The sequence below is a fragment of the Aythya fuligula genome, chromosome 1 (genome assembly GCF_009819795.1).
Source record: "Aythya fuligula isolate bAytFul2 chromosome 1, bAytFul2.pri, whole genome shotgun sequence".
In the NCBI taxonomy this organism is placed as follows: Eukaryota; Metazoa; Chordata; class Aves; order Anseriformes; family Anatidae; genus Aythya; species Aythya fuligula.
The window spans coordinates 188,060,140-188,082,917 of record NC_045559.1 but is presented as its reverse complement, the minus strand read 5'-3'; the positions used below and the strand labels follow the sequence as shown (position 1 = coordinate 188,082,917).

General features: G+C 37.9%; 1 protein-coding gene across 2 annotated transcripts in view; it reads right to left on the bottom strand.

The window, feature by feature from the left end:
- The window catches only part of ZDHHC20 (zinc finger DHHC-type palmitoyltransferase 20), a 44,971-nt gene that overhangs the window by 7,141 nt on the left and 15,052 nt on the right, over window positions 1-22,778 (bottom strand). Inside the window, exons 2-12 of one of the 2 annotated variants that reach the window (XM_032208126.1) lie at window positions 22,402-22,428; window positions 18,388-18,482; window positions 14,974-15,094; window positions 13,611-13,680; window positions 12,419-12,451; window positions 11,457-11,577; window positions 4,819-4,951; window positions 3,097-3,223; window positions 1,782-1,871; window positions 698-813; window positions 213-290 (exon numbers count right to left, since the gene is read on the bottom strand). In XM_032208126.1, coding sequence (XP_032064017.1) covers window positions 253-290; window positions 698-813; window positions 1,782-1,871; window positions 3,097-3,223; window positions 4,819-4,951; window positions 11,457-11,577; window positions 12,419-12,451; window positions 13,611-13,680; window positions 14,974-15,094; window positions 18,388-18,482; window positions 22,402-22,428 — 971 coding nt within the window. In that variant the 3' untranslated portion in view covers window positions 213-252. The remainder of the gene's footprint in view (window positions 1-212; window positions 291-697; window positions 814-1,781; window positions 1,872-3,096; window positions 3,224-4,818; window positions 4,952-11,456; window positions 11,578-12,418; window positions 12,452-13,610; window positions 13,681-14,973; window positions 15,095-18,387; window positions 18,483-22,401; window positions 22,429-22,778) is intronic. The other variant, XM_032208127.1, reaches the window with a different exon arrangement.

Genomic DNA, 22,778 nt, shown 5'->3' with positions numbered 1-22,778 from the left:
AGATCTAGCCAACTAATGTTTCCTACAGTACAGCATTACTCCCATTCTCGTCTTCTGGAGAGCCATTCTGAGCTTTATGCAGACTTTTCTATGACTCATCCAACATCAGAGGACTTCTCTGCACTCCATGACTAGTGACTTTTAACCTCAAGATGTCCATTTTAGTTTACTCATATGTATAACGAAATAGCAATCAATGATGTTAGTCTTACCTGTTTCTCATTGAGATGGTTGGTTAGTAATAAGCTGAGATCAGCTTTCCAATGAAACTATAATATGCTTTTTTGTACCTAAAATATGAGAAAATCTCAATTATGTGTTTTTTTTTTTTTTCAGATTCGCACAGCAAGTACCAAAGACTCCAAACCAGAAACCATGCTTATCGTGTTGTACCTATTTCAGATAAATATTTTCCTCCCCCCCTAATCAAATATAATCAATCCAAAATGTCTCAGAAGAGGGAGCAAGAAAGCCAGAGACACAAGTTAACCTCAACTTATAAACATGCCAACTGGATTATATGTAACATGTTTTCCTCTATTTGACTCCAACCAATTCCTAAAGACTTCTTCGGCTTAAAACAAAACAAAACAAATAAAAAAAACACCCACAAAACAAAACAAACACAATAAACCAAACACCCCACCCACCATGAACAAAATGACAGAGTAATCAGAAATGTTATGGTGCAGTCTACCTGATTTAACATTTTCCTCTTCAGGGCCACTTTCTACCCATTGACCGTCACCAGCTAGCAATCGATTCTGTGATTCACTGAGTGGTCGAGGAGGAAAGGGCTGACTGGCTCCAGAGCTGAAAAGCAAGCAAAGTCAACAGGAATTTTGTAATTGCAAGAGTTGCTTATTTCAGACGTTTCTAGATTGATAGGCAAGAAATGGCATGCTGACAACAATGTTACTGCCACACAGTTACAAAGAAAACCTAACCAGCACTATCTGGAAGAGCAACTTGATGTTGTATTCCATGACTAAAAGCTAGGGTGTGCTGCTGAACATCTTAATGCAAAAGGCTACTCTGCTGTTTGCACAAGGGTACTGCTCTTGTGTAAATTCCACAGCTTGCATGGTACTGGAAGCAACGTCTCATTCTTGCCTTTGCACCCGTTACTGCCTGATAAACTCATGTGGCTGCTGTTAACAACAACCTTCAGCCATTCACCAAACACAAAAGCCTTCCAAAATTACATAAACGTCCTCAGAAATTTCATGTACTCATGTGTCCTTGAATCTGAAGCAAGCTTCCTGAAAATACAAGCCATGCAAATTAGGAGGTTTAAAATGTAACGACCTAGAAGAACTCCACTGCTCAAACCCAGCAATAGCCACATTATTTACCTCTCATGCAAACTGTGACTCAGCATCCCTTGCTTAGGCATGCTGGAGGAAGTGAAATGCAAGTGGTATTTACCCATTATTTCATTCGAAAAACATATCTTAATAATGCTCCATGGAAAAAAATACTTCATTCTTCCCTAGGACTTTTTTTCTTCTTGTTAAAAGAGCCTGTAAAGTCTTTTACTTTCACTACTGTTCTGTTTCCTTAGAGCCACATCGTCTTAGAAGTCTAAAACCAGAAATAGCCCTTCTGTATCAAGCAGCATCACATTTATTAGATTTGATTTACCCTATCCTTCTCTGAAGACTTACAAATTCACTTTGAACCTGATAATAAGTTTCAATTTTTTTTTTTTTTTAAATTTTTAAACATTTTTTCTTAAACAGATGAATTCTGGCACAGTACAACTTAAGTTCAATAGTTACCTTTTGGCAGGTTCATTTTGGCTTGAGACAGTTAGTTGCTCTGGATCCATAATCACCAAACGAGTTGGAAAATTACACCCATCGCCCAAACTAAACCAGAAACAAAGATTCAAATCACTGTTTGCAGTTGACAGGCTGGAATCAATTATTGAGTGCAGTGTCGAACTCCAGACTTGAGCAAGGCATTCCTACCACTAAACCCCATAACCAGTTAATTAAGCTTTGGAGCTCAAACAATTCCCACCCTACCACTCCGTGTGGGCTGCTGAGCACAGTACTTGCCTACATATTTCAGAAACAACATCGTGTTTCTCTAGAATGTAGCCCTGGTCTTCTCCCAAACCACTGGGCACAGGTAGTCAGACTATCCAGTGTTTATAACCCCAGAAGCACAAACAATATTCTGGTGGTCATACTTTTTTCTTCCTCCCATCACTGTGAGATCAGCTAAGCCTTCTTTTAAAGCAAATTCAGTCATTCAGGGAAAATACCCACCTGTAATATATCTTCCACCTTTTTTTAAAAAATCACGTGAAAAGTCATGTCAGTTGAGCAAACGGCTGAGGCAACTTTAGATCTTGTTATTACCCCTGCTGTTTTTTTTCCAGACCTCAGTTTGGCAAAAAGCTTCACCCACATTTTAAGCTGATACACAAGCCTCCAAAAGCAGTGCTGAAACATGGCACCTACTTTGTTCTGCTGATTTTCTGGAGTGGTGAGAGTGAGCAACAGGTTGGTCTTACTTTATTGAGCTTTTCAGACATTTATCTGCAACTTCCTAACACCAGTTCAGATAAAGTTTTAAAACTGCAATTTTCCAACATATCAACATTTTTTTCCCCTGCTGCTTATTTACATTCACTTCCTCAGAAGGCTTTTAATGAAAATGTCATGTACAGCAAAAGAAAAGCTGTCAAGTTTGTTGGGAATAAGAGGGGGTGTTTTTAAAACTGACGTTGTTTCAATGCAGCTCAAATTCAAAGAGCATTTGTATCTCCCCTGTACTGTTGATTTCTGCTTTGTAACCAGGCGCTAACAGTACCAACCAAAAGGTGTAGAATTTTTGAAATACAATTCACAAATCTTTCCAAACTTCTGTATTTAGAAGGCCCTTGTAAATGAGGCTCTCATCGCTAAATGAAAACCCTGTGCAGAGTCTTCCTAGTTTTCTCCTCCAGATTCTCCTCATGCCAATCACACAAGATTTCCAAATCAGCTTTCCAATTGTGCTTCATTTTTTTCAGAGAAGGGGAAGCAAGATGCAAATTAACCAATCAATTTAATTCCCTAATTCATTTCAAGTCAGACCACACACCTGGTAAAAATAGGGAGCAGCCAATACTTCTTTTCATCTCCAAAAACCTCCCTTAGATTTTTGCCACATCCAAGCGAAAAGCCGTTTTTATCAGGTCCATTTCGAAATGTGGGTGCACGGAATGTTTCTGGAAAAGAAAAACATGCAACTTACTCTAATGCAACAAGCAGTCAGGGAAAATGAACAGTCTCAAACTTCTCTACTGTGAACACAGTCTCAGGCAAGCTAAGATAATCTTGATATGTGTTATGGGGGAAAAAATGATTGTCATCTTAAGTAATAAAAACCATTAAAAAATCTAAGCATTAAAGTTCCCATAAGATCAGTCATCTTTCTCTCTTTACATTTAACTTAAGGTCTGAGGCAAAGCAAATTACCATCAGCATGCTGAAGATACCACATCCTTACTTCACTGATGGCTCTCTCTCTTTGGCCTGTGCATGTCTGTGAGCAGACAATCTCTTCTGCACAAATTAGCAATTTACCATTGGGCATTACTGTACCTAAATTCATACAAGACAGGTTTTTCCCACTCTGCCCAGGGCTGAAGTCAAACTAAGAGCATACCACAGTATCAGAGAAAGACGAGATCTATTACATCAGAGAAACAGACACCATGAGGTACAACAAACCACCTAAACTTGACCAACCTACTATTTACCTAGTCAGACAGGTTACACGCTTGGCCAAGAACCAAGGGGACTCATTCCTCTCTCCATACCAACACCTTGTCTTTTCACAATCATGAACCAGAAAGTAAATATTGATTGTGCAGTCAATGACCAACAATGACTTTTGGGCAAGGAATGTGCTAATTTTTTTTTTTTTTTTTCCAAAGCTAAGAAAGATACTGTGAATATTCCTTAGCTGTAGATACATAGAAGGAAAATGACTTGGCCCTCCTGTCAAGCAACTAAAAAACTCCTTTTTGTCCACTGAGAAATTCTAGCAAGCAGGAAGTAGTATTTCTTTCCATTAATTCATTTACTTTTGGGGATAGAAATTTAACCTCCAACAAGAAGTAGAACATTTTGACTTTAGTTGTGGCAATAACCAGCAGAGCCCTTAAAAAAAACACTTTAAAAATGCTTCAGCAGGAACTTAGATACTTTAACTAATGCAAGTAACTTGCTTACACTGATCATTGACAGAACGTTTAGGCACAGAAATTACCTGCAACCCGTACTCTTTTATTACTTAGGAAACATGCATCAATGTTTCCATTTTTCTTGCAATGATTTTAGAAGTCACTTCCTAATACCAAGGTCCACTTTATCTCACAGGATTTAAGAATATTCTTTCAGATTTGGAGCAAAATGTATTATTATATTCATACACAGGACAGCCCTCACCTCAGATGGGGCCACTGAGCTACTCCAAGTATTGTAACAACAGGATAACCGGCAAGTAGCAATTCTGTTAGATTACTTGACACTATATAAAAACCACAACAACAATATGCCTCATTGGCCTCAAAATAAAAATAAAACCAAAAAAATTAACATTTATCACGAATCTCCATGCTTAGCTTCAGAAGAAAATCCACTACATATGCTTCATTTTAGGAAATGCAAGACAGGATGTTTGACCTTTAACTGCTTTCACCAAAAATTCTTGCTGCACAGAATTTTAAAGTTCCATTAAAATGTAAAAGTTTATCCACCCATTATTAGCAACTTGTTTTTCTGGACAAGGAACAGTTCTGTACTCCAATTAACTGACCTATTGTTGATCTGTTTTTGCCAACTAGCCAGCAGTGGTAGCTGAAGAGCGACAGTATGCTGATGAAGAACATGGCTGCCACAAAGAAAAGGAATAGCACGTGGAATTTTGCATGGGTATCTGGCAATTCATTCTGGGGAGAAAGAAAGAAAGAGATTAACATGTTAACACTTCTTCAGCAGTTAATGCAATATTATCACCAAACATTTTCTGCTACCCCCAGTCTGCTATAGGTCTTTCACCCCATTTTTCACAAAGAAAAGCAGCACAAGCAGGGCCTTCCTTTCATGTCACGTTAAACCAGTGTGTATATAACAACATTTGAAGGCTGATGGGTACCCCTTCCGTCTGTCTTTAGTTACATGACTGCACGTGTTCATTTGTCTGCTAGTTCTGTATATAACCAGGTTAGTTTTTTTTAAATGCACAGCAAGGGGCAAGTGAAAATAAATAAAATCCTGTACTAAAAAATGTTCACTGTGCAGCCACAGCCAAAGAAACACTGAAAACACATCCAAAATTGCTATTCTTCAAGAGAAGAAGATACAACGAGAACTTCCAAACCCTTTCCTGGCAACTTAGTAATACTGAAACTACCTCTGAACTGGTGAAAGGAATGTGTATGGGAAGTGGCTCAGTTATATTGTGTTTCCAAGGCTGAACAACTCCTAGACAAGATCAGTTTCCTGGGACTGCACTTTAATTTTTGATAACCTCTCAGGTTTAAGGTTTAAGAAACAACCAGCATGTACCTAGCAGAACAAATTTGCCATCTCTGACAAGGCAGAAGTTATTCACCAGAATATCTATGTAAAAAAAAACAATTTCAGTCCAACCACCAAAAAATAACCTCCCACCCACAGGCGATAGTCAATTCCACCCCCAGCCCCAACCATATTTAGGTTTGCACTTTGAAGAGGCCAATAGGATTTGTAACAATACTATTCTAGTTATATATCCTCAAAAATCACGGTACTTTTAAGCAGCTGACCTTTAGCAGCACTATGAAAGCAGAGATGCTATTTTTATTCAGCAGTTTAGTTAGCATTATTGCCATTACTTTTTCCATTAGCTCATTCAGCACACACACTTATCCGAGGCTTATTTTTTTTTAGACTATCTAGAAGACATTTCGATTAAGATCAAGTGCATACAAGTATATCTACATCCACATACACTGCCTATATTCGTAAGCAAAACAGATTACAGATTTTCTCCCTTTCAATCTATTTACACCATAGTTTGGTGTAAATAGCTACTATGAAGGATTGGATTAGGGAAACTATAGTAGGAACATTTTTAAGTAATTATATCAATATTGAATTTTACCTTTGGACAATTCTCTGCAGCTTTCCTGCGGCAAAGCTTTGCGCAAACAAAGACAATTTATTAAACACTAATATTATGTTAAGACCAAGTGTTTGAAAACAGCACGAGCTTTGTTAAGAAAAATGGTTGGTGTGCACACGTGCCCTCGGACGTGCCAAGTTCCAACGCCCATCAGCAGCCTGAGCCCCCGTTCTCCAAGAGAATGGAGGACTGAGTACACAAGAGCACATGACTAACTCCCAAGGCGTGTGATTTTCTTCTGAAGTCCTGCTGTTCAGATTGGGGCTGGATCACTTTCAAGTGGTTTCCTTAGCCTGAGCAGCGTGACTGCACTGGGTGCGTTCTCTACTAGCTTCCTCCCCGAGCAAGGTTTATGGTGACACTGTCTACGATGACACCATTCATACAGCTCTATAAAGCTAACAATACTCCAGAGAGTAAGAATAAACCATAAAGCAATGGTTTATAAATAAATAATCTCACTTCAGAACATAACTATTACCATTAAATGTAGGTTCAGTCAAAAGCACAAAAAATAAGATACCATTCCTCCCATGACTTTGTTTAAAAAAAAAAAACAACACAAAGCAACCAAAACCCATCAACAACAAGATGTAACACATCAATACTGTCTTTTCTTCCCAATGTCCTTCAATACTGAAAATTGTGTGAGATATTTTCAGTGTAACATCTGAAATTCAGCTAGTACTTCAGAAAAGAAAGAAACAGGAAGGCTGAGTTTAAGTTAGACTTTAAATTCCAAATTTTAAAGAATGTTATTAACCACCTTAGCCAAGATGCTAGCACTTCACAAATCTGTCCTACGTAAGCTGTATGGCTTTTCAGTAAGACTGCTCTGTGCAGAAAGCCTAGGGAGAGCCAAAACTTTTACCCTGGAGTCTGGCATGTATTAACAGCATTTTCAAAAGTGCTGGCTACCCTCTGATCGTGCCAGAGTAAGAAAATGATAGAGTCCAGCTGTTTGAACTGCCATCTAAATTCAGCTTATCTACTGCCTTTATCTATTTATTTATTGTAGTTTTGTATTTATTTATTGTAGTTTTGCTTAGACAATTTGTGCAACAGTCCCTCTCCTCACTGCTGGAGGGAAACAAAGTGTTTTGCAATCCCCTGAAATGAAGGCTAGCAAAAGACATACTTTAACTTCTTCTTACTCCTAAGCTTCGTGTTAAAACTGTAATTCCTCTTCTTACCTCTGAGCACATTGTGGTTTTCTTGGAAAAGGTGGTTACCAGATTCATTTTTCTAACTTCTTGATGTCATACATACACCCAAGCAGTCGTGCTTGCCAATACTTCACCGCCACAGTTTGCAATTTACATAAAAACAACAAAAGAAAAAAGCAGAGCTTCCAGGTTCAGGCATTTCACTACACAATCGTAACGAGAGTGAGACTATATGCAACTAGATCCTTAAATACTCCTAAGCACTACAAAGTACTACTTACAGGACCCTTCTGGAACTACTTAAATGAAGTAGTTCTCCATGGACAGTTCTCAGGCCAGTTGATTTCGAAGCTCAGAAGAGCAGTGACAGCTCAGTCTTTGGGTCTGGGCCAGAAAATACAACTTACTTTCAGTTGCATTTCCCTAAAACAGTAGGTCTATAACCTGGAGAAGGACTTTTTTTATTTTTATTTTTAAATCATACATCATTAATTTGCCTGATGCCCTGGGAACATTTTCCTCTTCCGACTACACAGTTGGAGCCACTGGCTCTAAGTTCTTGAATGCCAGTTGCAGAACTCAAGCATCTTTCACAAAAGGCTAATTCTTCCCTGGATGGAAGGGTGCAGCCTGTGAGCGCTTATCACAGACTTAATCACAGCTGTGTTCTAGCAGCAAGCCACATGCCACAGCATGTGAGAAGAGTGAAACTTCAGTCATTAGTTATTTAAAATCTGTACATTTAGCAGCAGTGCAGAAGAGACTTGTGACTTGTAGGTGGGAGAACTTCAGAGCTTACAAAGGGAAATGATTTGCACAATAAAATTTGGTCTGCTTAGCACACATAATAGCCTGATGGCAGTCACTATTCTGAAGGGTCCTTCACAAACTCCTTCACAAGCACTGAGTCATTTGAGCATGTATCAAATCACTTAAAAAATAATAAGAAAAAATACTGTCAGAGCTCAGCTTGTTACTCATCTTAAATCTAAAGAAACTCAAACATCTAGTATACACCCCTCTGTGTACAGACAGGAGGACTCAGTTCTAACAAAGGACCTGGAATTACTTTTTCAATTTTTAAATAGAAGTGGAGTTTTTCAGAAGTATGTACCATCTGTCCCGGAACACATATCATATCCTTAAATTAACTATTCTCAGGATTGCCAATATAATTTGGAGGACACTGAAAGACACCAAAAACAGCTGGAAAAATGTGCAGGTTTCAAGGTGGGAGGGAGCACAACAAAAACGAGAGTGGATACAAACACACTGGGAAGTGCTACCCTGCACTGTGTAAACAAGGCATCGAGAACTGGGCGTTCAGCCAGGACTGGTGCCTGTGTCAAATGCATTTTGTTAAGCAGTGGATTTATCTGCTTATCTTTAACAACTTCCTAGGTATTAGAATAAGAATTTTATGAGTACAGGAAAAGGAGTTACGAGTATAACAACAACAACGTGTCACTCGTATTCCCTTGATCCATACAAACCAGATTTAAACTCCCACAACAGAGTGTAAGCCTGTGGTAAACACTTAGAGCCAGCATGGCTGTTCCATCACGGCATGAACAGTACTAAAACCTTTTGTCAGTACTTCTGCACAGAGCATGAAAGATGCTATGAAAGTCTTGCAGGTGTGACAGATTTTTTTTTTCCCATCAGAGACAGTGCATGTCTCACAGTATTTGCAAGTATCTGCACATACATGTTGCTTCTCTAAACAAATACCATCAACAGTGCAAAACAGTGGACTGCTAAAATTTGTGTAGGTAGCATGTACACCCTTAAAATTACTCCAACTTCTGAAGGTTACATTCCAAGTATTTCATCTTCTACCTGGCAATGGCTATATATGCTTTCTCTAAAAACATTTATAAGGGAGCAAAAAAGAAATGCTACCTTCTGAAAAGGAAACGATAACATTTCCGACAGTCAAGCTATAAAGAAAAAACAGACAAACAAACAAAAAAAAAAACAAATCTAGAGAGCCCTAATAGTTATCTGTCTGATGCTGTAGCAACCACTGCTCAGCATTAGCAACAGTGAAACCATCTACATGCAGGATGTATCTGCAGGCCGCTCTGATCTACAGATGTAGAAAGAAGCTTCCAGGACTATTCTGTAGTCACCAGCACCCACCTAAATGCTTATATACTGGAGCCGTATTAAATTTTGCAAGTCCACATGATGATGGTGCTACCAACTCTTTCTGGAATTTCACTTTAATCAAGCTATTACAAAATCATAGGAATATTAGCTTTGTGGAATGAGTCTTTTAGTATGAATGAGTCAGAGATCTGTTCTGATTATAAGATCCTGGTATCTTCAGATTTCGTCTTGGAAGTAACAGGAAAATGAAAGCAACAAATGCAAACACACAGCTAACATTTCCTGTTGTCACAGTTCAGAAGTAGCCCATTCTTGCATAAAACATTTTAAGCAACCAAAGCATTAAAAATATATCCCTCTTAAGTTCACTTCCCCTGCTCAAGAGTCCACTTCTTTATCATGTCCAATGGGCTTTGGAATAGGCTTGCTGCAAATGTTGGTATTAAATGTTCATTGTGGTCAGATGTCCTACTGACTCCCATTGCAGTAACAGCTATGAAGTGAGGTGACAAAGCAAATTCATTTTCTTTGCTCAAGCACTGACTGGTAAATATGTAGGAGCGCATCTACAGTTTCATTGGAAATTGCATTCAAAGCACCGGAAAGCAGCCAGGCAGATGTTTGGAAGTGACACATTCACAAATTAAAAAATTAACTATTTACAGTCAAGCAAGACTGAACAGCAGAATCGGATCATTTCATTTGCAACACCTGTTAAGCCACAGCTCTGGGTGATAAATACACCTGTGACTTTCATCTCACATGATACTGAAAGCTCAATTCCTACACACTGCTCTCCAGTGATGGGTTGCTACACAGAACTGAGAGACTAAGAGAAACGTAGTACTTTGGCAGATCAGACCCATAGGCTCAGATGAACACAAACAAATGTGTCTGCACCATTTATCTTACCTGTCTAGTGACATCTGTCTCAAAGTACAGCTGTTCTGAATACATGATCAAGCTTCTCTCACCCTGACATGGCACTTTTCTCCAGTAAAGAGTCTTTCTTTTGCTACAGATAATTACTGCTCTTCACAGCTACAGCAACAGCAAGTAGCATCTAAGAAACACGTGCTGCCATTTATTTATAAACATGTGATGGAAAGCCTTCCGCTTAACAGGGATTTTTTCCTCATGTTAGTTAATGGAATCTGATTAAGAGAATTCTGATGCTAGCCTCTCAAGATGCCAGTCTCTCAAGAGACTGGAAGGCACAGTACGAGGTTTCAGAGATGAAAGGAAACATCAGAAGATGCTCTATTCAGCCTGGAACATAACTGCAACAAAACTGATAGGAACAATAACACTGACATGCAAAGATGTTCACCTTTCACATATATTCTACTAAATCTAGTAAGGTGCACGTATGTGTATCTATTATTTTATCTATTACTACTGACAATGGTTACAAGGAACACGGATATCATTAACACCATACTTAGCATTCTGCCCGTATCAGATCAATAAAACCCACTAGTATGAAGTTCAGACATGCCTACGTAAGGATTCCAAAACAGAGACTGGTGAGTTCCCAAAAAACTCACCTGCCTTACCCGATAGCAAAGTAACCACAAAGATACAAGGTTATTTTATTTCATATCTGTTGGTATTTGGATGTATACGTGTGTGTATCCATCTAAACATACACACATGCAAACACGTACATACACACGCGTAATTGTTTGATAAAACCAGGTCTTTCTATATCTACTTATCTGTAACCAATAATCTCAAAGAAACCTGAGCTGTGACATTCAATTTTGATGGAGCAGAGAAACCACAGTGTCCTCATTGGAGCTTCTTCCCCCAGTTACTCATCCTAGGCAGTATAATAAATTTAACTCATTAATATTCAGAAGGTTCTCCTGCTTCAGTCACTTCGATTGATGCTGTTAATGGTAATGAACTATGGAACAGAGTAAATGGTGAGTGACAACATGCTGAGGCAGCCTTCAATAAACGCATGCAAGATTAAACAAACAAACACAAAAAAGCCTTAGAACTTACTGTCCAGAACTTTATGAAGTACTGCAAGACTGTAGCAGCAACAAACAGACAGTACAGTAAGGAATACATTAAAAACAGGAGGAAGAATTTGTAGTTAGAAAACCCCACACAATTATTCACCCTAGAAGAAGAGGAAAGAGAAAGAGGTTACTATGATGTACCAAAACAAACAAATAAATAAATAAATAAATAACAGTACACTCAGCTGTTTTTGCAGAGCATAATGTGTATGATGCCAGTGGTATGTCCAAAAGAGTTTGGCACTAGTGTTTCAGAAGCATTTTAAGCCATTATTTTGAATGAAGCCTCTTTCCTCAGGCTAAGTTAGCTGGGCCCCTCCCACAAATTTTGTTCCCTCCCAAGAATTTCTACAGGACAAGGCATGAGCTGTCAAAGCATTAGATACCATCAGTCTCTTTAGGAAGCATCTCACATACTAGGAACTAATGACAGCGACTGCAGAAGATAATACAAATCTCTCCATCAATTTCAGTGGATGTTGCTTTTGTTACAAAAATCTTTCAAGTGAACTACTGATAGCAGTATCTTTGCAGCAACAGCAGACAATATTTTTACTGACTACCAGTGAAAACAAACTGCAGAAGAGTAACCATCTGAGGGGATGTTATGTATCATCTAGAATCAAGAACTGATTTTCACAACATAGTGGTTATCGCCTCTTCTGTTGATAACACCACCGAACTAAAAGAACTGCCATTTCTCATAGGTCTTCTTATCTCCATGGTTTCTCTGTATAAGGAAAAAATGTATGGTTTGGGCTGCTGGGCCTATAATGCTAAGTTGCAACACACATTAGGACCAAAATTTATTTTCACATGATAAAGCCTCAAGAAATTCTGTGAAAATCAAATTTTACTTCAAAGTTTCATTTTCTGAAGCAGCATGTAGGAGCTAATTAATCATTATGATAGTCTTTTTTTTCTCTTTTTAAATAAACTTACCACGGACAGTGGTGGTCCATTTTTAGTACACATCTGAAAAAAGAGTAGAGGTTATTTCCAGCAAATTAAAGCAAAAGGTATATTTCCTTTCTAAGACATATGATTTTACTTTACTGTTTGTGTTTTTTCTTTTAATTGTAATGTCCTCACTGAAACTTTTGACCGTTCTTCTGCATTCATGCTATGTCTCCACTTTACAGTGAACATCCTTTCAACCCAAAGGACTAAGTGAGATACAAGAGAATTATGAAAAGAGCCTCTTAAATTAACATGGGGAGCATTACTGGGCAGCACTTAAACCATATTATTTATAGTTCATTAAGCCATGCTAGTCTTATGTGAGCAATGAAAGAAAACAAATCCAAAGGACCCTTCACAGCTGTGTGGATAAGGTATGTCAGCGGGTCATTCATTCCAACTAAGTCTACCTTAGGGCTATTTTTGTTACTTTTTTGTCTGTTCCTTGCTTGTTTGTTTATGGTAATTGAGGGGAAAAAAAAACAGCACAGTGGGTAAATTGAATAGTTCATAGGCTATTTTCATCCAGTTTTTGTATAAAGCCGGATGCTAGACATTTCAGACAGACATTCATTTGCTAATAAATTTGATTTTAGCCAAAAGATGCACATTAGGTTCTTTAGTTAAGTAGATTTCCTCAAGCTCAGACATACAAAGTCTCACTCACAGATTCAGCACCCTTACAGACTTCTCTGATGACTCAGAATGAGGTTAGGGAGCAACAGTGGTGTATTTTGAACAGCAAAGACCTGCAATTCCACTGTCACTCTTTGAGATAATGCAGTGTTAGTAGCACACAGCTGTTTCAAAGCTGCAGAAGCAAGATAAAATAGAAGAGCTCTATAATAACCATGTGCTGGTATCTCAGACTTGCCTTTCTTTGCTTTCAGTGCCAATTTATTTGTTTTTACATAAGCACTACTTTATAAAGCTATAAGCAGATTGCAGGTTTCCTAACAAGTTCTGGCATTTTGGTCTACAGGGCTGCAACAATAATAAAGCACTAATGGGAGGAACTTTGCTTCCTTGGAATCAGAGTATGAAGGGCCTGAGAAAGGAACAAATAGTAAAATCTGCTGGCATGCAGGAGTTTACACACTGATGAAATGAACACACTGAAGTGGTGGTAATAGAAGGAAAGAGAAAATCCATCATTTCAGGTGCAGTAACTTACATGTCACACGCAGAACAGTGGTGGCAGCGGTCAGGTTTGATTAGCTGGCATCGATCACAGTATCTGATGGCTGCATTCAAGTGGCAAGGGTCACATTGTTATAACCCATTGAATTTTACGAAGACTTTCCCTCTTAATACAAACTGAATCTTAGAGAGCTTCCTTCCCTTCCAATCATACCTGTTTTCACAGACCTACTCATACAATATATATGTTTGAGTTTTTTAAAGAAACGTATGAAAGTATTTAAAATACTTGTAAATTACTGCTATATGGAGTCCATTTCCATTTACTCTTTACCTTCTCAGTTTCCCCATCCTTCACCCTCTGGCAATGACCTATCTTCTGTTTTCCTTCACCTCTGGAGAGAGTACCTAAGCATCCCATTGTGAAACTACAATCTTTCAGTAAGCCAACTTTCAACATTAGCTGTCTCTATCCTCTTCAGCAGAGATCTAGCAGACTGTTCAGCAAATTAGCTCTTCCTCATCTTTCCTGGTTATTTTTAAATAAGCCTTCAAGCTCTTCTCAATGGAAACAAGACACCAGTACAGTCAGTTTGAAAGGAGGAGGAAAGCCAACACCTACAGCTAAGCAGAACTGCTAAGAGCTGGCAAGAGCTTCCCAGACCCCTCCAGGGACTGGGATTCCCTCAGAGGGAGGTTTGTATTCAAAAAAAAAGCCAGGTATCCAGACACTTTGTTTGAAAAGACACAGTTGACTTTGGTGACTACTATCCTGAGTATTTTATATTTTTGGAGAAAAATACAACATTCCTAGTTTAAAGAAAGAGAAACAGGTATATTTAATATATATATACATATGCATAAGACAACTGTTTCACAGATGATTCATATATAACTTGGAATAAAAATGTTTATACGTATTAAAGCTCTGTACTGAGTTATAGATGGGAGTGAAATAAAAGTTAATCCTTCTTAAATTCTAGCTTTAACAATGAAGTTTCTGCTCCCATGGAATTGCTATAGCCCAGAAAAAGTAATTTAATGGGGGACACAAAAGATTGTAAAATTAAGTGTAAAGTGTAATTTTCATCTATTTCCAGATGTATTTATTTTCAGTGGTTACTTTTTGTAGCCAGAATTAGAGATAAATGTTGTCATCTGCCTGCTTAAAAGAAGAGGAAATTTTTTATTTTTTTTTTGAAAAAGTTATTCCACACACTGGCTGTATATAGAGATCCCCAGACAAAGGACTTGAATTTCTCATGGTGGAAAAAAAACACACCACAAGGTTATGGCCTTTGCAGTACATGCTTAATAGATTGTTCATTAACATCAAATGAATCTCACCAAATTAAACTAAGCAGCTTCAGGAGCACAGAATTATCTTTGTATCTCACCTCTTGATGCTGTTGTCGTATAGATAGGCAAGTCTTTAGCAGCTCTTCTCAAAATCTCCTGCTGGGATTCTGGTCTCTCTTCCTTTTCATATTGTTCTTTATCAGCTTTTGACAAGCAGAACTGGGAAGGAAAAGGACAGAACGAAGGGATAAGAACAATTATTACTTTGTGTCCTACTCAAGTTCCAAGGAAAAGACCCTATGTACCTTAATCCTGTCTCTGGGTGACCCCTGACCTTCTCCTTCCCCCTGAATACTACAGGAGATCCTCAAAACTACGTGATGGTCCTGAGCATATTTTAAAGAGAATCATCTTTGTCTCCGTTCCATTATCTACTGCATTTTCCCTTCAACACAAAGGAAGCCAGAAGCTCAGGGGAGTTTTAAGAAGGTGGAACTTAACTCTTGATGAGAGTAAATGTGACAGGAGACTAAAGTTCTTTTAACCCACTTTCTGACTTAGAGAAAAGCCAGAGAAAATAGTGAAGAGGGTGTGTATGGAGGTGGGGGTGGCGACCAGGAATTTTCATTGCTTCCTCACAGAATTTGGAAGAGTTTAAATGGAATTTTTACTTGGGAGTAGTCAGCACTGGTTTCAAAATCCCTAACCTATATTGGAAGCAACTTCAACAAAGCTTGTACAGTTTCAGAGTTACAAACCTGAATACAGCATGAGGGCCACTCCTGTAGAAGCCTTACTAAAAGGTAAAGCTTTACCAGTATAGCCTGGAGAGCTTCTACTCACTTGCAAAAAGCTTTGGTATCCACTGAGATTACAGCTTTACCATTAAGCCCCACAGAACCCAGTGTGCTGACAAGTCCCCATGGAGTGGGGGCTGAACTCACAATTTCCTCTGGTATTTTCTATTCTGAAGCACTTTTATACTCTGAGCTTCCCACAAGGACTACAAGAACCCTTTTTATGAGCACACATAGACAAAGTATTCATAGCAGTGAGTGGAAAATGCTTTGTATGCAGCTGGAACAAAAATTGGCTTAGTGTGGCTTAACATGAACATATTTTCCTACCAAGAATATGTATATGACTAGTTCACATGGATTTTCATCTCATCATGTACCTTTTCCTCTTTTGGATTTGAGTTGGTTGGCAAGCAACAGCGAACACTCGACTTACAGAAAAGGAGGAAGCAGTAAGACATTGCTGCAATTTCTCAGTGTTATTTCCCAATCTAGAATGCAAATAAATTGCTCCATATCCCACAGAATCTAATTGTCACCTGTTACATATGGTAGCATTCCAGTTATTGAGCCTACCCATCATTAAAGGGTGAAACATGAAGCATTGTTTCCATTTAAATAATCACAAATTAGTATCAATCTATGCAAAGAATGAAAATGAAGTTTAACACTTTAGTCATCTTCAAGAGTTTGACCTTTTTTTTTTTTTTTTTCCTAAACATTTGTCTCTAAGCTAAAAGCCTAGGTATTTACTGAAATATGAAAACTGGAGATGCTCACATCAAAAACTTCAGATAGATCTGAAGCATCATGCCTTATCCCTATTGCCTTTTTTGAGTCTGCTAGGGTAGCAAATGGCTGTCTCCATGACCTGCAATCAAGCAGAGGTCGCATTAAACACAAAACGCTACTTCTAGATGACACTTCTGTGGCAAGTCATTGATGTATAGGAAGGGAACTAAAACACAAAATTTAAATTTTTTTGTTTTTTTTTTTTTTTCCAAGTAACATAATAATAAACTCTAAAAAAAAAAAAAAAAAAAAAAAGATTTTGGTTTTCTGAAGTAAATATTTCTGTTCTAATTTCAGAAATTAAAAAGGACATGAAACCACAGATTTGCTAGACAATGGCAGGATATGTATGTTGAAAGACATCAAAAGTTGTCTATTACCACATAGCTAACAGAATTTCCAATGAGGTTCCACTGGTTCTTACCAAAAACAGAAAGAGTCCCTTTGTTTCCTTCCTCTTTCTGGATCTAATAATGTTGATTGTTCTTTCTTATGACAAACGTACAGGGATTACACTAGAACAACAGCAGCTGCGGAATCTTTTTTTAGTTCAATAGTGTGATCACAGGATGCTATTTGTTTTGCAAGAATGGCAAACTTCAATGACTAAAAATATATACATTTACACTTTCATACAATGAGGAGATTCTGAAGTCTGTTTTTAAATATAAAAACCTGCAAAAATTACTCACTGATATATGAACAGAAGGGACTTTCCCAGAGAGAGAGAGGAAAAAAAAGTGTTCCCTGAGTTGCTTTTTTCCTATGAAAGAATTGTATCGATCTGATCTATACCCACATTAACATAGGAAACATTCCTTACATGCCATATGCTGAAACCATCCCTTTCAGTCGATGAATAGCAAAAGCTTGCTAGAACATTACCACAACTACAGGGTAAGTACTGTCAGTCTACTACTGAAGAACCCAAGCAGACAGTAAAAGTTATCAGACTGCTCTCAGAGCAGCCCAAATTCACACACCTTTACAAAAACTAGAGTTGCAAGCACATCGTAACCAGCTAACCTGCTTAACATTATCATTTGCCTGCAGAAACATCCCACATAAAGCCAAATCATACCACCCTGAAGACGTTTCAGGATGAAATGTCCTTGAATTTTTTTCTCCTTTGCATTTGTAAGCTTAACTATTCAGTACTACTCTTTTCACTTAACTAAAAAGCAGAATAGTCTTTAGCTTTTTTCACTTTATAACTATATCTTAGCTGCAGAATTTCTAAGACATAATTATGTACTACAGAGCATTGTTTGCTTTTCCATAGAAGCACAATTTTAACTCTTTACAAAAATATTTAAGACTGACATTAGCAATGAAAGTCAATCTTGCTAAAAATAGAATAAAAATACAACCTCCACAGAACAATCAAAGTCTCAAACAGTTTATCCAGTTTAAAAGCTTTTTAAAAGCAAGGAAAGTATTTTAAATTTGGTGCCACCATCTCATCCCTACATATACATCCCCGAGGGAAAGTAGAAAACAAGGTAATTCATTTCAGGCTTACGCTTTCCTACTTGAAGGTCAAAACTATCTAAAAAATACAAAAATGCAGCCACTGGAGTTATTGATTTTAAAAATGTCAGAAGTCAAACAAACTGCATCCTAGCAAAGCACTGTATCCCCAAATTTGCTTTTTTGTCTTACTACTTTTGCACACACATGTGACTGTCAAGCTTGAGATGAATTAAACACATTTAATATAAGGAAATGCCATTATACAAAGCATGCAGTATTTTAGGAGTAATCTGATGATTTGCATTCATGATATGCTGTCAAGCTGTTCTATTTTAGATAATGAGAAGGGAAAGGTGAATCATGCATTACTGCAAACAAGTTTCATCACTGAAAACAGTTCATCTATTTATAAAAAAAAAAGCATTGACATTTTTCTAACGTCAGATTTACCTCATTGGAAGGGGATGCAGGAGATGTGAAAATTGTCTTCCAATACGACCATACAAACATGACAAATGACAGATGAAAAACCACAAGGTACACAACTGCAATAAAATACAAATAAAAATTTGGTGAATATAGCTGAAGAGAGCAAGAGATAAAACCCCTGATTTTTGATGAGGGCTAGACTATGACATTATGAATCAGCTGATAAGTTATATTAAACCTTTTTTGCCTGGGTAAATTTAGCACTCTGGCAGTGCCCACTTGGAAAAAAAAAAAAAAAAAAAAAAAACAAAAAGCCTCCATAACACCACCACCAAATCACTAAATGTCATAGTTGCTATTCATCAAGGAAATAATATGTTTTTATGTAAGATTCTACAGCAGATTTCGAAGGAAAAAAAAAAAAACAAAACCAGAAGTGAATACAGTTTCACCTAAGGCATGCAAGTGATTAATCTGTTTAGATAGAGATGCTACAGTTCTACTCTAGATTATGTGATAACTGGCCTACAGAGATCAATTTAATTTTTTAGTATGCATCAAGAGATGTACTTCTAATAGAAACAGCATAGTACTGTGCCATTGTGGAATGTGCTTGCTTTCAATAGGAGTAAAAACCCTAAACCAGGAAGAGAGAGGACTAAACAGCAAGGTCTCATCTTGAAGTGAGTTAAAATTGCTTGCAAATCTTATTTCATATCTTCAGAGGAAGAGTCCTGCTATTACAGCCACTGTGGCAATAACAAGTAGTATAGAGCCCCATCAATTTATGAATGGATGTGTGTGATATGGTTGCCTTAAACACCAAAGGCTTATGACTTATGACCCTGGAAGCTTCTTCCAATCTTGCTTCCTCTAACGGTTTCTTTTACCATTTGTATAGAGGAAATGGATCGGTCATGCCAGATCAGCAAGCCTTATAAAATGTCATGCCAAGTATTTACGTTATCTTCATTTCTTTAGTTGCAAGAAGGAAACTTGACCTACTGTCCTGTGCAAATACAGAGTCCTTTAAGAAGCCATATTACATGCTTCATGGATTGCAGAACAGACCCTACACTTCAGGAACTTTCAGCAGCTCAAAAAAAAAAAAAACAAAAAAAAAAACCAACAAACCAACAAACAACAGGTACACAGTCACAGCAGGCATAGTCTTAATTTATCATCTTTCAGGATTTTTACTGTTCATTACAGTAAAAAAGAAAAAAAAAAAAAACACAAACACAAAATCAACCAACCACACAAACAAATCAAACTTGAGCTTCCTTCAGAGAATTCTGCTTTTTCTCTTTGCCTCTGACTCCTCCAACTTTATAGATCTGGCAAATTTTCAGCTGTGGAAGCAAGAAGCAAAGCCTTTTTCTAAAACCATCCTAAAATTGTTGCTTGAATCCTATTTCTGATAGGAAAGAACCTATGCTTCACTGTGCTAGGCGCTACATAATTAGAAACTGTGTTCTATTAAAAACATACTATACACATTCAAACATAACACGGTTAAGCAATTAAAAAGTGAGAAATCTGCAAAAGAGGAGAAAGACCTAAAATCTTAGCGGAAACAGCTGCATAAATCAAAGCTTTGGGGTGAGAGAAAAGGGTGAGAGGAGTTGAATAGGAGGAAAGAGGAAACAAGATACTGTGGGGGGGAAGGGCATGGCAAAACTCAGGTGCACAGTAAACAGCTTAATTCTGGCCATAAAACTCAGCCCCAGAATCCAATCCCTTTTGGGTAGCAGTACCACTCTGCAGAGTACTCCCTGGAGCATCTCACATCAGTTTCAAATATAAATATAAGCTGGCTTCGTTCCTATCCAGTTTACTTTCTTGTAATTTGAAGACATGAGAAAACCATCAAATACCTCAAACCCCAATATCTGCTATTTCAGAGACGTGAGGAAGCCCCAGCTAAGCTAGGGCGTCCAGGATTCCTGGTGCCACGCTGTGACCAAGCGAAACGACTTCGCCTTAAAGGCACCGGTGCACATTAGACCCTAAGTTATACCCTTGGGAGGACAATGTCATAAGATACGCTCTTAGCATCCTCCTGAAGTATGCTAAGCCTTCCTCAGATTTACCCCTCACAATTTTTTCCTGCATCATTCTTAACTCCACTTTAAAGACAGAGTAGGATTACAGAGCTAATAATACTCAACGGAACTAAATTATATTGTGGAGAGATTGAGAGCTGGCTGTTCTATCCTAATGGATAAAAATTACGCAAGAATATGAAAATACAAAGACACGGAAACAGTTAGCCTTAATGGGATGAAGAAATCACCAGCAATTGAATTACAAAGTGTAATTAAAAACCTGCAGTAAACGAATTTGAACAGAGCACAATGAAAAACAGTGCAAAATATATTTGCTACTATACATATTATTTACATTGCCATGTTATCAGTGCTTTGGCCATTTGACTCTCCTGGTTCTATTTCCTGGCTATTGGGAGTTAGCCTGCAAGAACTTTATGAAATTTGGAACTTTTATTTCAAATGAAACAACTTCACTTTTCAAGATCAACCTCCACTGCAAAGAAATTCATGCATGCAGGGTGCCTGTGACATGCCGTAGAACTGAAAGGGCAAAATATGTGCAAACGACTGCTTTCAAAAGCCTAACAGGCAGGTTTCAAAGATACTGTTCTCATTAATTAATCAAGCATTTGTCTTCTCTGTAGATTTAAGAAAGCCTGCTTCGATCAGGCAGGCACTGCATTTGAATTAAAGCCAGAGATGTGGCTACATTACACCACCATCACTGCTCTGCCAGGCTTCTTTAACAGAGACATGAATCTTGCCTTTCTGAAAGAAACTAGAAAGTAAAACTTTACTTCTAGTAAAACCAGACAGTAAAAGCACAGCAGCAACCTGCAGAATTTTGTGAAGTCTTGATGAAGCCCAGCTGTGCATTGCAATGTAAAAACCCAGGCAAAGACACAGCTTCCGTCTTGAACAGCTTATGGTTTACTTTGGAGGTTTTCCCACTCTTTCACCTCTTCTTTAAAAGATGAAAGAGGACAGACTCCATCAAGTTTCCTCCTTTTTACAGTTTTCTTCTGGATGCTCCCCACCAGGAAGTAAACTGATGGGTTACCTCCAAGTTCTCTTTTGCAAAAATATTTAAGAGATGAGAGCCTCTTACCAGCGGTCTCACACTCTGAAGACAGCCTTCAGTGGATGATGGAACTGCCAACCTATGCTTAGCATAAAATCATGATAATCACTCATGTTCCCTCTTAAGCTGAAATGGACTTCCAAATATCCCTATAGTGATTCTGTGGGGAAAAAAGCCTGAAGTCTTATTTAAAAAGAAAAAAACAAAAAAAACCAACAACAGCACTTTGAACTTCTGGAACTGAATGATCCTCTAGCCTAGTTTTTTTCACAATTAAAAGCAGCAAGCATGCTGGAATTTCCTTGGTGAGTTTGAATCTCTATAAATACTACCCACTATGACCTTTTTTTGCCAAGGACAATAATAAGGCTTAAGGAAAGTTTGTAAAAACAAGGCCTTAACCACTTAACCTGGAAATTTAAAATTATAATGTGCAGTCACCTTTGAAATGGTTGCGTTTTTTGCACAGTTCTAACCAGTCCTGAGGAATCTCGTAAGCTGTTTGGAAAACAGCAAACAGTACAACAATCCCTCCTCTTCCAAAAGTCTTACTGGTCAGAGGTTGCAAGGAGGTAAGATGAATATTCATCATTCCTTCAGGATGAAACAGAAAATGGACTGCTGCAGCTCCTTCCCTCTTCTCCCTCTTCTGTTCTCAGAAGGTACCCATTTAAAAATATTTGCAAACCTAAATCATAGTTATTTTCCTCACGGGTCTTGTCTTCATCCCAAGCAGTACTATGAGCTCAGCATACCCAACATCACAATATTTGACTTGTTTCTTAGCAATGATCTACTTACTACAGAGAGGTTACATACAAAGAAATACATTTCAATTCTATATCCCTTAAGACTTGTGTGCAACAAAACTATTTACATTAAAAAATAATAATTAAATGTTACCTTTTTCTGCAGTTGAAGATATAGTAACTGGAAGAGAAAAAAAAAGATATATGGTAAGTAAATCTGCATCGAATCAAAAATTGGGATAAAAGTGAGATACCCGAGATAGCCGACTTGTTCCAAATCATGTATCAGGTGTTAATAAGGCCTCCCTGCCCAACTCTGGATAAAACAGGACTTAGTATTCCTCCTGCCAGCCCCTGAGGCTTGGCGAGTCAGTGGAAGAGCTGAAGAGACCCAGTTCCCTGCTCTAACTAGGAGAGGAAGAGCACACTCCTTTCCACAGCCATTAGTTAGATCATAACTTATACATCTTGCCCTTCAGATATGCACCCAGCACATTTTCTGGAGCACATCAACATCCAGGCCAACCTGTT